This window comes from Echinops telfairi, unplaced genomic scaffold, assembly GCF_000313985.2.
Source record: "Echinops telfairi isolate 266 unplaced genomic scaffold, ASM31398v2 ScPeMD7_7356;HRSCAF=8355, whole genome shotgun sequence".
NCBI classification, from domain to species: Eukaryota; Metazoa; Chordata; class Mammalia; order Afrosoricida; family Tenrecidae; genus Echinops; species Echinops telfairi.
In genome coordinates, this window is record NW_022111256.1 from 301,779 (window position 1) to 318,624 (window position 16,846).

General features: G+C 40.5%; 1 protein-coding gene across 1 annotated transcript; it reads right to left on the minus strand.

Annotated features, from left to right (window-relative positions):
- Nucleotides 1-1,063: 1,063 nt before the first annotated feature.
- CLEC4E (C-type lectin domain family 4 member E) lies at nucleotides 1,064-7,796 on the minus strand. Its single transcript, XM_004708242.1, has 6 exons — nucleotides 7,760-7,796; nucleotides 6,863-6,955; nucleotides 6,275-6,358; nucleotides 4,385-4,536; nucleotides 2,867-2,982; nucleotides 1,064-1,214 (listed from the first exon to the last, which is right to left on the minus strand). The coding sequence occupies exons 1-6, from the start codon at nucleotides 7,794-7,796 to the stop codon at nucleotides 1,064-1,066; spliced, it is 633 nt and encodes a 210-aa protein (XP_004708299.1).
- Between the last annotated feature and the right edge of the window lie 9,050 nt (nucleotides 7,797-16,846).

The following is a 16,846-nucleotide window of genomic DNA, read 5'->3' on the forward strand; positions in this document are numbered from 1 at the left end:
ATGTAATAGGATTTCTGGGATGAATAGATTGTTAGTGTCTGTTGTGGAGCTAAAGGTTGTCTTTCCCTAAGGAGCAGTAGGCCTTTGCCAGACTCGGCTGTCTTTTGAGCCGAAATAAGTTTTATGATAGAAGAGTTTTCCTCATTGGATAAGAAAGCATTGAGCAGACATGATAGGGTACGGATAAAAACAGTAAGAAATCAGAAATAGAAAACAGACTTCTCAGGAGCAAAAAAGAGAAGTCCTGTCACAAAATTAGAATTTTGGTGATTTTTCAAAGGCACACTCCAAATGTCTTCTCTACAGGACTTTATCCTTGCTCTAACACATCTTAATTAGTTAGCAACAAGTTGATTTCGACTCACAGTCACCCCATGGGTGTCAGAGTAGAATTGTGCTCCATACAATTTTCAATGACTGTGTATTTAGATCATAAGGCTTTTCTTCAGAGGTGTCTGTGGGTGGACTCAAACATCCAACCTTTCAGTTAGCAGCCAATTTCATTAGCCTTTTACACCACCCAGGGCACTTGCTGTATGCCCTACATTTTCAATACAAACATGTACAGTTGAAGCAAATGTACCCCAAACAGGCAACAACATGCCCTTCCTCTTGTTCATAGATTCTGCTAGTGAATTGCTTTGTAAATTCAGAGAAGAGTCTGAAAGAATAATACAGAAAAATATTTTTAACATTCAAAAGTAACTATTTTTTATTATTAAATCATTTTTTAGGGGCTCGTACAATTCTTATCACAATCCATCCATCCATCCATTGTGTCAAGCACATTTGTACATTTGTTGCCATCATCATTGTCAAAACATTTGCTTTCTACTTGAGCCCTTGATATCAGCTCCTCATTCTTCCTTCTCCCTCCCCGTTTCCCCATGAACCCTTGATAATTTATAAATTATTATTGTTTTGTAAATTAACTATTTTTACTGAGACTAAAAACTCCAAGCAGTAAACCCTGAAGGAGATGCAGCTTGGGGTTGCAGCTGCGCACGTCTTCAGTCTCTCCCTCTGCACATTCAAGTTGTGCTTTCTCCTCTTATAGATTTCCCTAAATGCTTCTTCTGGGCATTTCACAAATCCGGAATAGGTTGAAGAAACAAGGTACATCATTCCAGTTTTTCCTGGGATTTGAAGAGTCTCTAATGGTGGTGCAATCCTCTAGTGTAACGATGTTATTAGGCTCACCTTCATCCCAGAAACTGAAAGAGAGTGCCACGGGAGAGGTTACTGCCCAGCCACGTGTCCCGAAACACTAAGCACATTACGTTTATGTTCGCTCACAAGGGATGTAGACAAAACACTAACGTAATTGATGAAGAAGTACACTCTCAGTCGTATCAAACGATTTGCCCCAAATCATAGAGCTTGTGACTAGTGGAGCTAAAGTGGATCTTTCTGACTTTTTATTTTGTCGTGACAGAGTGAGAAGCTAGGGAAGGGCTGATCGCTTGACTCTTTGCTCCCCTTGCACTTTCAGTTGACCTACCATCACGCTTCGTTCGCTGTCCTCTACAGAAAGCATGTATTAATTCAGGTGCACCTTCAGTGGTGTTACATGCTGAGTAAAGGAGGTGGGTGTGGGTAATAATCTTAGAGCCTCTGCTTACCAGCCGTGTAATCTAGGGGAATTCTTCACATGTTAAATTAAGATTAATCATATCAATACAAATCAAACAGCAAACTCACTGCCACCGAGTCGATTCCGACTTATCGCGATGCTGTAGGACAGAATAGAATCGCCCATGTAGGTTTCTGAGACTGGAACTCTTTATGGGAGTAGAGCCTCCTCTCTCTCACATGGAGCAACTGGTGGTTTGGAACTTCTGACCTTGCAGTTAACAACCCAACCCAACGTATCACCACTCTGCCACTAGGGCACCACAGAGGTGTTGTTTACACGAACGAATGAGACACACACATGGGGAAACTCCAAAATCCTATGTATGATATAGTATTTTGATGTAAGGTCATTGTTAAGAGTGTAATGGGGGCATTATCAAGATGTTCCCACATTCATGTCATAAGATTCGCTGTCTTTCTCAAACACTATTTTTAACTTTAGGGCCTAAGAGTCTGAGGTCCATTTTTTCTGTCCTGCACCTCCAACGAATTATTCTTCTGTTACGATCCTTTCTTATTCTCATCGATTGTTCTCCTTTATTCTTGAGACAGTCCCAGAAATGTGAGAGGAAGGGCACCGTGCTTCTCTTTTCTTTCTTTTAGACCAGCCCTTCCCATTCCTGCACTGACTGCCTCTCAGGGTGGATCTCCCATTAGCCCACGGGACGGAATGCAGGGTTTTAAAAAACTCGCCTGGCAATGATGTAACGTTAGGGTTAATGTTAGAATTCCCCTGCAAGCAGGAAACTGTAGGTTTTCCCTTCTACTGGAAAGTAGTGCATTCCAATGAAATGTTATATAAATGGAAATGTTATAAAGCAAAGAAGCAATCACAATGAATTTTTATGTAAGAAAATTGTGAGTGTTCCCATATTACAAAATCACCTACCCAAATCATACCAAAAAAACCACTGACAACTTAGAAGATGAGTAACGTATAATGTTTGCAGACATAGTTCAAAGTGATGGAGACTTGATATCAAGCTGAGGTGTTGGGTGTAGTTCCCAGGAAGGAGCTTGGCTACGGATCTCTCATCGCTTGGGGTGTGAGCCGCCTCTGTTTTACAGCAGGCTGTAAAAGATACTGAACGCTAATTTCACTTTTCACCTTTTGATATATTTTCACCTCTTCAAATGTTCTTTGGTAAGCGAAGACAGGTACTAATGTAGGCCATTCACAAAAGGGAAGTTGTACAAAATGAACTTTTGAAAAGCAGAGGGATTTCTGTACCTGAGAGACTCATTGAAAGGTGTGTCATCTACCCATTTCCACTTGCCTTCCTCTACCTGGTCCGTCAGGCCGATGTAGAACTCTCTCCTTCTAGGTTTTGTACGGTAAAGGAATTCCTATGGAAGATATTCAGTCAACAAGTAGGAGTTCAACTGGTTTCAATTCTGTACCAATGTTAAGGGTAATTTTTATCACAAAAGGATGTGCTAGAGGTGATAGATAAAAGTGCCAAAGTCACAGATCAGGAAGAATCATTTTCTGACTTTAAACTGACAAAACATAACTGTCCACAGAGAAGGTGATGCTCAGTAACTCATCTGAAGTGTATTAGCTGCTAGTGATAGTGAAATCTATTGCATGTGTCTGGCATAAAACACTATTGATAAAATACAATGGGAAATATTTGCTTACCCCTTTTGATATGATATATTCATAACCATCATCTGTTGTGGCTCTGTGCAGTGAACATTGGACTACTAACTGTAAGGTAGGAGGTTCAAACCCATCGACTATTTTGTAAGAGAAAGATGAGGCTCTCTGCTTCTGCAGAATTACAAAAGCCTGGGAAACCCCCAGGGTGCTGGAGTCAGAATGGAATCAATGGCAGTGGGTGGGTTGTGGCTTATGTGCTGCTATGATGCTGGCTGCTGTGCCCCCAGTATTTCAAATGCACAGGACTACCCGTAATGTTTCAGTAGAGCTTCCCGAAGGACAGACTAGGAAGAAAAGTCTGGTGATTTACTTCCAAAAATAAGCCAACAGAAACTTTTTAGATCACAAAATATTTTCTCATTTGGTGCTGGATGGTGAGGCCCCTAGGTTGGAGGACACTCAAACTCCACAGGGATGACAACAAGGGCCTTGAGCATCCCGAAGGCCATGGAGATGGCGCAGGAGAGCAAGAACAGCAGCAGTGCTCATAAACATAAAGGTCTTGTAAAATGAACTGTCGCCCTTCCACCCCTTTTAACTCCCTAAATTATAAAAGAACTCGTTGAAATTCCCTTGTTTTACATACTTCTAAAAGTGGAAATAAGTTAACCCAGATACGGATAAGGCATACATTTATAGGCATTTCTATATATTCATCTAACAAATAGTAATTGGGGGTCACAGTGTGTGTATAGGGAGAACGATGAGACCTCCTACTCGTGTAGAGTGACAGTTTCCGAAGCTCACAGGGACAGGTCTGTCCTAAAGTGTCACGATGAGTCGTCACCGACTCGTGGGCAGTGAGTCTGGTCTTGGTTTGGTGCCTGTGTACGCACAGATCCCTGTTGGCCCAGGGGGTCATGTGTTGGGCATGTGTTTCACAGGAAGGCCAGCAGTTCAGAGAAGCCACAAGCAGACGTCTCAGGAACTCACAGGGACAGCTGCATTCTGCCTTATCGGGTCCAGTGAGTCAGAATGAACACAGTGGGCGCGAGGTCTGTGTTTTTTCATTTTCGTGTGCATGTAGCAAAGAGGGATGGACCTGTCAAGGATGCTAATTGATAGAGGAAGTTGGGCCCCGACTACCTGCTCCTCTTGAGTGTTGATAACCACCAGCTGAGCCCCCATGTCCAAGCAGCTCCTGAAACTTAGCGGCCAGGTCCTGGTGTCGGCAGAAAAGAAGTAGCAGCTGGACCGAAAATGTTCCCAGTTCAAGGGACAGCAACTCTTGACGGAACCTAGAGGAGAGAGGCTGGCTCAGTGAATGTCCCGGATGAACTGAGCAACGGAGTAAGCTCTGCCTGGGTCATACAGCCCGTCGCTTCAACAGTCAGAAGCCTGAAGTCTCTTGTCTACGTCTGACTGCTTATGAGCTAAGGCTTGATGTAATTCCTCTGCCAATAAATATGAACTGAAATTTGTTCGTCTTTTTGCAACGACTTCATAATTCTTATTTTCTAGACGATGATGCCAGTATATGAAATCATTGATGTATTTTGTTTGTGATAAATCATACATGTGACCCTCCGTTGCTTTTCCCCCTTGTGCATCTCATTAGGAATACGTACTACATAATATAATGCTGAAGCATGTAGTTTGTTAATGCTTTCAACCGCATGCCAATCCCCAGAGACAATTAAAGATTGGATATATAAAAATATGGATAATAAATAAGAGGGACTAATAATGAAAAATAAAATAAGAAATGATGTATTCGACTTAGGTCAGAAGCAATTTATGTTGGAGATGTCAGAATTTGGGGACTACCTGTAAACACTGTATCTCTGCTGTGCACTTCATCACGAAGCCTATGGTCTGTGACTCGCTGCCAAGGGCAGAGAGAATGATGTGCTTTAGATGATGATTCCTTGGGTTGCCCACGGGCCTCAACTAAATTTCTACTCTCTGCACAGATGAAATAATTGTCCAGCATTGCTAAATGGCACCCTTAGAAGGCTAATTAAAAGTAACTACCACCGGTATCGCCACTTTCACCACTGGTCCTGAAGGGATCATCCACCCTGGATTCCCTGTGTTTCCGGTTCCTATCTGTAGCAGGGTACATCCTCTGGTCTAGCCAGACTTGTAAGGTAGAATTGGGATCATGATACTGGGGTGGTGGGGGGGTAGGTGCATTTAAGAATTAGAGGAAAATTGTAGGAGGGAAGGTAGGGTAGAAAGGTGGAACCGATTATAAGGATCTACATATAACCTCCTCCCTGGGGAAGGACAACAGAACAGTGGGTGAAGGGAGACGTCGGGCAGTGTAAGACATGACAAAGTAATAATAATTTATAAATTATCAAGGGTTCATGAGGGAGGGGGGACCGGCAAGGGAGGGGGGAAAATGAGCTGATACTAAGGGCTTAAGTGGAGAGCAAATGTTTTGAGAATGATGAGGGCAATGAATGTACAAATGTGCTTGACACAATTGATGTATGTATGGATTGTGATAAGAGTTGTATAAGCCCCAATAAAATGACTTAAAAAAAAGTAACTACCTGAAATGCTCTCAATTTAAAGATGGGATGACTATAGCCCAGAGAAGAAAGTCTCTCTTCTAGTGTCATGTAGCATCTCGGAATGTGACAAGACTCGGAACAGGGCTGTATCAGAGAGCACAGGACATGTGTTTGTGAGGCATTTCTAAAGTTTCTACTGTAGGCATTTTTCCTCCATTTCATTTTGGAAACAGATGATGAATTTTAAAAATGAACACTCTTCAGTATACTCCTTCCATTTACACAGATGTTATAATCATTCCAAAAGTTCGCTATAATGATCACTCCAAGATTCCTGTGTTTTCAGAGTTCTACTCTGGTACTTTTATCAACTCCTCCTCATTCTCTGATAGCACAGGCAAGCTTTTACAATTTGTTTTTGAGAAGCAAGTGTAACTATCCTTACCTGGCAGTCCAGATACCCAGAAATTGTCCACTTGTAAAATTGTAGGTTGAAGTTAAAGGATTATTATACCTGAGTTGTCATGGTGGCAGGGGAGTTCTGTAATATTTTCATATGGCTGGAACATTTCCTCATCACAGAAGGTCCTATATGTCACTGTAAGAAAAAGACGCCAGTCAATGATCATTATTCTTTTTCAATAATAAATAATTTAAAATTTTATGATGTTACGAACGCTCAAACGATTATCATGATAGTATTTCCCTATGTATTTTTACTTCAGCATGGAATAGGGATTCATTTAAAGAAGGAAAATATCTTTATGAAAAATTCCCAGAGCTCACTGAAGTTTAATAATCACTTGACACTCGCTGGGCTCCCTGACTGGAAGAGGTGCATGGAAATGAATAGGAAGCCCCTTTGTGAGAGAAGTAAGCCTACAGGTACCAACAGAATGTTTACTCCCAGTAGTCAATAGGGAGAGCTAACCTGAACTGTGTTAGACAGGCTTCTCTAGAGAGATAAAACCAGATTGCTGATAATTATATATATATGTAAAGATATATATACATATATAACACAAGAAATGAACTGTTAAATTATATACAGATAGATATAGAATACAAGAAATGAACAGTTAAATCATAAAGCAGAACCCACCAATACATCTGGCAACAAAGCAGGCGCTGAGAAGTAGGATGGAGACTCCGGCAGTGGTCCATACACACACTTCAGAAGAGAAGAATCCTCCCTCTGTGAAAAGAAAGATGCAAACCTGATCTCTCTTCTCTAAGCAAGGCAAAAACGATCCTTATGCATCTTTACTTGATTCCCTCCATTCACACTGTAGCCGATAATTTTTCAGTCTTAACAGTTTGGAGGGCATGTCAAAGAACAGATGGCCGAGCCTCACTCTTAGAGTTAACTGAGTAGTCAGGCAGGGGTAGAACCAACAAGTTCCCGGGAGCTGCTGTGGCTCCTCATGGTGCAAACTCCGTACTTTTAGACTGACTCATGAAACTCAAGAGCAAGCAATTTTTCCCTTTAAAACCTGCTTTTATCTTTTTTCAGGGCTCCCCTTTCTTTCTTCTCTCTCTTTCCCTTTCTCGCCCTGCCTCCCAGCTTTTTAAAATTTTGCCCTGCTCTCCTCTCTTCAGTGCCTCCTTTTGTCTGTCCTTTGTAAATGAAATCATTGGTCAATGAGTCAGTAAGAGCATCGGGGCTCGTCTAGTAGTTCTTCTCTTCCTGTCAATATGCATTTTACAAATGAGGAAAGTGACGCTCAGAGAAGTGAAGTGACTAGTTCAAGGTCACACAATGACTTACAGAAAGAGCAGGCAGAGAAAGCTGGTAACTCTCTCTGGTCTCCAGCCCAGAAAACTTTCCAGTAGATCAGAAACTCTCCTACATTTCCTTCTTTCTCACCGCCTCTTCTTCCCCCACCACCCCTTCTTTTCTTTCTTCGCTTTCCTGCATACTTATGTCTCGTCTATTGCTCTTTATCGTGTCCCCCAGAAAAGGGTGCTAAGGAGGAAGAGGAAAAGTTGCACAAGTTACCTGTGCATGACGATGCAGACGATTTAGATGAACTCATTCTTCTGTTTTCTTTCTCTCCCTCTGACTTTTCTCCACTCACACTTTCTAAGTCCAGCTGTGTTTTGTTGGAAATGTTTAAGAAAACGAAATCTTCACAGATGGAAGCACACTTCATCTGTCCTTTGGGAAATTCAACTCTAAGACATAGGGATATTAACTTGTTCTGTGGCTGTATGTTTAAGTCAGGATTTCCTTTCTTACCTAAGACGGATGAGGAAGTGCACCAGGCACCCATGTTAGTTCCCCTTAATCCAGCAAACCAAGAAATGGGGAAATGATGTAATAGCAAGTCCACAAAATAGGTTGATGATGGGCAAATGTGAGAGCTATTTTTTTTTTAACATTTTATTAGGGGCTTATACAACTGTTATCCCAATCCATACACACATCAATTGTGTAAAGCGCATTTGTACATCGTTTCTCAAAAAATTTTCTCTCCACTTAAACCCCCGACATTAGGTCCTCATTTTTCCCCTCCCCGCTCCCCTCTCCCTCATGAGCCCTCGATAGTTTATAAATGGGTATTTTGTCATATCTTGCCCTGTCCGACGTCTCCCCTCACCCACCTTTCGGCTGTCTGTCCCCCAGGGAGGAGGTCACACACATTTCCATGTAATCGGTTCCCTCTTTCCTACCCATTCTCCCTTTACCCTCCCTGTGTTGCCACTCACACCACTGGTCCTATGGGGCTCATCCGTCCTGGATTCCCTGTATTTTCAGTTCCTATCTGTACCCGTGTACCTCCTCTGGTCTAGAGAGCTATTTTTTAAAATAATGCTTTATTTGGATTGATAAAGTTTCTTTGCTTTCTTCCATGCCTAATTCATTCCTCAAGTTCTCCTCCACCCTGTAGAGTTCCAAATCTGTTCATGGTCTATTCTCTCATTTCACTTTCCTTCTGAATTACCCACATTGGTAATCTGAAAATGAGTTAAATTCCAGAGCTGGCCCTCAGTGTTCATACTTGGCAATAGTGTCTATACTTATGAATTAGCAATGTAAATTTATTTTACTCTTTTATGCTTTTTCTTCTTTCATATGGAAGTTTTGATGAACATTCTAGTACTATAGATTTAGATCCTGTTTATCAAGGTCCGAGGTCCTTGGCTGGTATAAACCATTTGTGCTTGACTATTCACTTAACAGAGTCACGGTTAGAATAGTGGATTACCCTCCTGGACTGGTAACTACAAGGTCAGTAGTTCAAACCCACTAGCCACTTCAGTGGGAGAAAGATGAGGCTTTCCACTCCCGTAAAGAATTATAGTCTCAGAAACCCACAAAGGCATTTCTACCCTGTCCTGTAGGGTGGTTATGAGTTAATATTGACTTGACAGCAGTGAGTTATTTACCTTACAGGAGTCCTGGTGGCATAGTGAATTACTAGTTGAGCTGCTAACCTGAAGGTCAGCAGTCTGAAATCACAAGCAGATCTGTGGGAGAATGGTGGGGCTTTCTGCTCTTATAAAGACTTACAGCTTCAGAAACCCCTGGGGGTAGTTCTACTCTGTCCTATCAGCTTGCTATGGGTTGGAATCCACCCAATGCTGTGAGTGAGTTGTGAGACTTACTGAACAAATGGTCCTTCAAATGCCCTGTTTGACTTCTTGGAAGAAAGGCCTGATGATCTGCTTCCATAAAAGCCAATTGTCCCTCCTTGTCACTGGCCTACTTTACCGGCCTGATGTCCTTTTTCAGGGACTGGTTTCTGTACATGAGATAAAATTTCACTCTCCTTACTTTTAAGGAGCAGTCTGGCTGTACTTCTTGTAGTGTACTCAATATGTATACTACATATATATATGCATACTATATGTATACCTATATGTATAATATATGCATATATGTAATAGTATACTCAATATGCTTTGCCAATACCATAGTTCAGAGGCATCAATTCTTCTTTGATTTTTAACTTATTATCCAGTTTTTCCATCATAAGAGGTGATTTTAAATACCAGGGCTTAGATAAGGCACACCTTAGTCCTCAATGTGACATTTAAAAAAACACGTTGAAGATGTATTTTCCAGGAGATTTGCCCCAAAGCAATATATTGTTTGATTTCTTCACTGCTACTTCCAGGGATGTTGATTCGGTATCCAAGTAAAATGAAATCCTTGATAATGTCAGTCTTTCCTCCATTTCTCATGATGGTACTTATCAGTCCGTTGTGAGAATTTTGGTTTTCTTTATATTGCTGTGTAATCGCTTTTGAAGACTGTAGCTTTAAAAAATCTTCATCAGGACACGCTTCAAGTCCTTTCATAGTTCTCCAAGCAAGGTTATGTCATCGTCTATTGAATGTTTTAAAGGGATATTTCTCTAACCTGATGCTGCATCCTTCTTCTCACAGCCCACCTTCTCTGATTATTTGCTCAGTGTGTAAGTGAAAAAATGCAACCCTGAAGCACACTTCTCCTGATGTTAGACCATGCCTTATCCCCTGTTCTGTCCGCACAACTGCCGCTAATTCTTTGTTCTGGTTCTGCATGCGCACAAGGAAATGTTCTGGAATTGCCATTCTTCATAATGTTATCCATGATTTGTTATGATCCACAGTCAGATAATATTGCATACTCAATAAAAAAATGGATCTGCTTTCTATGTGCCACCAGCAAGGACATCTCTTGTTTCATGTCTTCTTTGGAATCTGACTTAAATTTCTGGCAGTTCCCTGTTGATGTGCTGCTGCAAGCACTTTTGAATGACCAAGGCAATATTATTTGCGTGTGTTATTAGTGATAAAATCAAGCCAAACTTACTGCCACCGAGTTGATTCCTACTTATAACAACCCTGCAAATCAGAGTTGAGCTGTCCCCGTGGGTTTCCAAGATTTTAACTCTTCATGGAAATAAAAAGGCTTATCTTCCTGCCACAGAGTGGCTGGTAATTTCGAAATGCTGGCCTTGCAGTTAGCAGCCCAATGTATAAGCCACCAGGACCCCTTACTATTAGCCATAGTCTTTATCATTGCCACCAAACGACTGCGTGTTGGAGGTGTGTGCGACTTCTTTGGGGATTGGTCAAGTTTGCCATTCTACTGGTATACCATGAGCCATCTCAAGACCATCAAGAAATAAGAGCCACAAGCAGAGTGGCTTTTGGACCTTAGTATTTCAGCTCAAAGAGACAGTAGTGATAGAGACAGCAACACTAAGAGCATGAGACAGGATGGCAGGCTTTCCAACCCACTCAAACAAACAAACAAACAAACAAACAACTCACTGCCATCAAGTTGATACTGACTCATAGTGACCCTAAAGCATGCAGAAGGAATAAAGTTGAGTGCCTCCAGGTGGGAGACACTGCAGAATGAGGTACCCTTTGGGTGTTTATCAGCATTAAAGGAGTTTTGTAACATTTGCTGGGGCAGGGCAGAGGTCCAAGAGTCACATGACTGAGAGGTTGAGGACCAGAGGGTTGTGCACCTGGTGGGAAGAAGCAATGCAGACAAAAGAACTCTAATCCTGCCTTGTAACCTTTTCGCTTTCTTAAAAAGCGCAGAGTCATAAATATTGTGTTATCTGTGAGTTCAGTGTAGTCACTGTCATGAAGTATTAAACACAGCAGAGAAGTACAGTGCCATGGGAATGACTGTTGGCATTAGAAAAGGGTAAAGAAGGAGGGAAGGTGGAGGCATGTCTGACTTTTGTCTAATAAGAATCATCCTTGGGAAAAATGTCCTTCCCCCACTATCGATCACTTCTAAAATCAGTTGGCAAGGTGGCTAGCAAGCTTCCCAAACTCTTGGCGGAGATGAGTGAAGGCTTCTAGCATTGCATCCATTTGTTGAAATATTTCAGTTGGTATCCTGTCAGTTCCTGGAGTCTTATTATCCCCCAATTATAATGTTTTCACCAATATCCAAGTGTACCTTGGATTGATTTCTTCATTATCATCACTCTTGGTCATAGGCTACTTTGTGGAGTCGTTGAGCCTTGGCCAATTCTCTTTGGTGCAGCGATTCTTAGTCTTCCTTCTGGTCATCTTTTGATGCTTCGTGTGTCTTTCAAGATTTTGTCCACAATACCCTTCAAAACTGCAACTCCAAAGTGAATGTTTTCTTCAGTTCTGTCAGCTTGAGATATACTAAGTGTGGCTGTCCATTTTGGTTTTTAAACTTCAGATCTGTTCACATTTCCTTATGATACCTTGCTTTCTCTCTTGGAGCTGCCTTTTGAAAGCTTCAGTGCAGCTCTTTTCTTCATCATTTCCTCCATTTTCTTCAGATACTTGGTCCAAGACCAAGTTTCCACATCTCTTCTGATATCCGCTCTGGTCTCTCTTTCTTTTTGAATCTTTTCATGACCTTTTATTTTCTTCAGGTATGATGTCTTTTGATGTCATTCCACGGCTTGTCTGGTCTTCAATGCCACTGGACCTTGCAATACTAACAGTCACTCCCTTGACGGTCAGGTTTCCGTAAAGTTTATAGACAATGACAGAGTAGGAAGGAGGATTTGGCAATTTACTTACAAGAAAAGTTAGTGAAAACGTTATGACTAGCAGTGGGGCTGACACAGTGCTGACAAATGAGCCTCCAGCTTGGAAGGTGGTTCAGGTCTTTTAGGTCATTCGCCGTTTCTTCAAAATGAAACTGGGAACCTTCTGCTGTAAAGATTACAGCCTCAGAAACCCGACGGAGCTTTTCTTCTCTGTAGTCTAGAGCTGCTGTGAGTCAGAAGTGATACATCCACAAGGCATTTAGATTTGTTTTACTGTAGACTGGTCAATTTTTCAGTCTATGCAAGGAGCCAATTCCATCGCAACCCTACAAGACAGACTAGAACTGCCCTCTAGCATGTCCAAGCCTGTACCCGTGACAGAAGTAAAGCGACACATTTTTCTCACTTGGAGAGGCTGGTGAACAGGTTAGTTAGCAGGCAAGTCCTTCACTCCCCAGAGTTCCTTGCAAAAGAGGAGAGATTCTTATTCATCTTCACTTATGACCTTCCACTCACAGTGTATGGAGTAATTCTCAAACTTTAGGACACGCCACAATCATTTGGAGGTGTTGCTAAAACACAGATTGTGGACACCACCTATCTTAGGAGACACTGATTTTCATGTGAGACAAAGCAATTTCAATCAGACATTGGAATGCAAAGCTTCTGTGGAGGGTGACTTAGACAAAGTAAGTGCCCTCGCCTTTCCTCTAAGACACTGACAAATAAGATGAGATTAGTCTCGGATGATTTAAGTTCACCAATGTCAGTGGACATAAATAGGAAACAGATGACCTCTAATCAACAAACCCTATGACTCACAGACCTTCCATGGGTCAGAAGATGTCCTTGTTCTCTACAGGAATTTTTGTTATTTCAAGATATTGGTCAAGTTCCTCTATATTCTCTACAGTACACTTGGACCTTCATCAATGTTTCAAAATGATACGGAGTTGCTGGGTGTTGCCCAGTCAACTTCAAATGCCAGTGCTCTTACGCACAATAGGCTGCAACACTGCCCGGTGCTGTGCCACCTCCACACTGGTGCTTACGCTGGAGTTCGTTCTTGCAGCCACCGTGTCCATTCATCGCACTGGGTTCTTCCCTTTTTGGCTGACTCTACTTTTTCAAGCATGGTCGACTTTCCCAGGGAAAGGTTTCTCCTGACAACGGGTTCAAAGTAGTTGAGAGGAAGTCTTGATTTGTTTGTTTTCTGGCAGTCCAGAAAATTGTTTCTGCTTATATTATTCAATAGAGTCATAATACATGTATCTCTAGTTAAATGCATATATAATTACATTGTTTTTGACATGTAAAAAGAGAGAAACTGTCGGCTGGTTTAAATTGATGAATTACTAGTCATAATGATTAATGTTAATAGTAATTATGCAGTAATTATGTTACTAACATACAGTTATAGAGTCCTCAGATTATGAATGAATTCTGTTCCTAAATATATCTTGGTCAAAATTGTACATAAGTTAGAACAGTTAAATGCTATTTATGTCTAACATCAGTTAATCAAATATCTGTCTTAACATATAGCCACATGTCAGAGGGTAGTTCTCATTTGTTATTAAAAACCATTGCAGATACCTCAAAATTTTAGCATAATAGACTTAACAGTTCATTGATAACTATGGGTTGTACATAAGTTGAATATTTTATATATTTGCCACTAGAGGGCCACCAATCACTAGATACTAATTACTATTACTAAATCGATAACAGAATGTATAGGTTTATGTCCTATAATTTATTCCTTTTATTGGAACTCATAAAAGTAGTATTTTTATATAATATGGTTAGCAAACAAAAACTCTCCCATCTATTCCCAAAGCATTCTTCTAAAATCAATCACACTTAATAATTCCTTGTGTACAACTTGTTATATTTTCTAATATTATTATAGCTAAGTTTATAGACTGTAGTATGTTTAATTATGTATTTTATACACATAGGATCACACTAAGCATATCTTTGGCCTTTCAAAGGTGGATGCTCAAACCTATGTAAAATTGCATACTTTGATTGATTAGCTAGACTAAGGGCGCACACATATTTGTGCCTTTTCATACTTGCTGTGTAATGATGTTTAGATAAATTTATGACTATAAAATTTTACAGTCAAAGGTATTCATGCTTCAAAAGTATATTACATAAATGTATTACCACTTAAAAATTTGTATCTAATCACATGTGCTCTTGTGGTACATAAATGTGCCTGCTCTAAACACCCCCTGCATCCTGACACCTTGGCCTGTCAGTGAGAATTTCCATACCACACACATGGCTACCCACAACCCTGACCACCCAGCAACTGGTAGTGCACACACAAAACACACAACTCAACAACCCATGTCTGGCTTAATAGACACATCTCACCAGCATCATCAACTCTATTCTCAGTCAACTCATAAGACCAACAAACAGAAACTCATGTTTAGACACCTACCCACTGCCCCACCCATTCAGAGACAGGTGAGAGCACCACTGTGGCCATACTAGTGACCTGGGTGGGACACTTGCCCCACCTACTTGGATATTACGGAACAAAACTAAACCAACACAAACCACAATGTAGCAAACAAAATGAAATAAAGAAAAACTCATTCATGTTTTAGAGGCAACAGACAATATCAAATTACATCAAGAACAGGATAAGATGTCCCTAGAAGATGACCAAAATAGAACACCAGAAAATCTACTCGAGGAAGAAATAGTAAAGGCGCCATCTGAAAAATAATTTAAAACACTAATATATTGGGTTATTCAAGAGATCCACGCAGACAAACCTAGGAAAAATACACACAAAGCAATAGAAGAATTCAGAAAATCAATGTAATATCCAAACAACAAAATAAATGGAAAATTGGAAACCACGTAAAAACATTAAGTAGAATCTAAAAAATTCTCCTTAATAAATTCTAAAAGACTCTGATAATAAATTTTCAGAAATAGACAACTCAAAGAAGAACATAGGAGCAGAACAGAATTTATGGAAGTCCAGATCAGTAAAATAGGGGACAAATACCTTGACACATATTTGTTTGAGGAAAAAGAAAAATGATGAAATTCTAAGAATTATATCGACTACGATAAAGGGAAAAACTTTGTACATGACTAGAATTCCAGAATGGGGGAGGAGGCAGAGCGAGAGTGAGAGCCAGAGCGAGAGCGACAGTGAATTATCAAATATTTGCTGGTACTAAACTTATGTAGCATCACAAAATATGAGAAGAGATCTGTGTTTGGTTGGGTTCTCTAAAGACGCAAACCCAGTGATATTTGTCTGTGTTTGTATATACAGAGAGATTTATTTCGAGAAATGGCTTACACAGTCCTCAAAGTAAGTAAGACCAGTTCCGTTCAAATCAGGCAGCTCCTAACTCATGCAGATGTGGGAGCTGAAGGATAGGAAGTCGGACAATGAAACAGGGAGCAGGCAGAAGTAAATGAAGCTGAGTTCAGGTGAATGAGTTCACCATCAGTGGTCTGCTACAGATGGCTCCTGAGATCGGCAGACAATGCAAGAGATCAAGAGATCAACAGGGTCTAACTCCAGCAGAAGGTGATAGGCCAAAGAGAATCCAGCTAGGCTTAAGATCTCTCTTATACAAACAGCCACACCTTCAAGGAGTTGTCATCAGCTGTGACCAATTTGATAGCTTGAGCTTCCCTCCCACCTTCACCCAGGAGTATCTAGTTGGCCTAGCCTCTAATCATCACAATATCCATCCAAAGAAAGTGATGAAAACATGAAAATCAAACTTACCAAAACCAAAGACAAAGAAAGAATCCTATCTTTTTGGGAAAATGAAAGTCCCCACACAAGGGAAACCAGTAAGACCAAGCTCTGATTAATTGACAGAAGCCATGCAGACAAGAAGACAATTAGAGAAATATATAAACCTTGCAAAAAAAATAATTGCCAATCAAGAATTGTACATTCAGCAAAATTATCTCTCAAGTATGATTATGAAATTAAGACATTTACAATAAATAGAAATGAATGGAATTTGTAAAAACCAGACAAACTTTGTAAGAAATATGAGAAGGTTTCTTTTGAACAAAGAGCCAACAACATCGGATAAAAGTCTGTGATTTAGACAGGACAGGGTCAGCTAAACACTAACACAGGAAAAGAGTTCTCAAAAATAAAACAAAGCTTAAAGACTGAAAACAGGGAATTTGAAACATCAGCCTATACATGTGAACGATGCCAAAACATAAAGGGGAAATAAATTATGTCATTACTCTTGCTATGGAAAAGCTTATTGCTCTTGAATATAATGAAAATAAACTCTTTTCCTCTGAACTCATGGGGAATTTGTAAACCAAAGTCAGAATTTTCTAGGAAAATATGTATTTGTTATCAATTAATTACATAAAACTAATGAAGATGACTATACATTTGTTTTTGTCAGGTGCTGTCAATTCAGTTCTGACCTCAGCTACCTTATGCACAACCCAACAAACCCTGCCCTATCTTGTGCCATTCTTACAATGGTTCTCATGTCTGGGCCCATCAGTGCAGCCACCATGGCAATCTCTCTTGACGAAGCTCTTTCTCTTTTTTGCTGCCCATCTACTTTACCAAG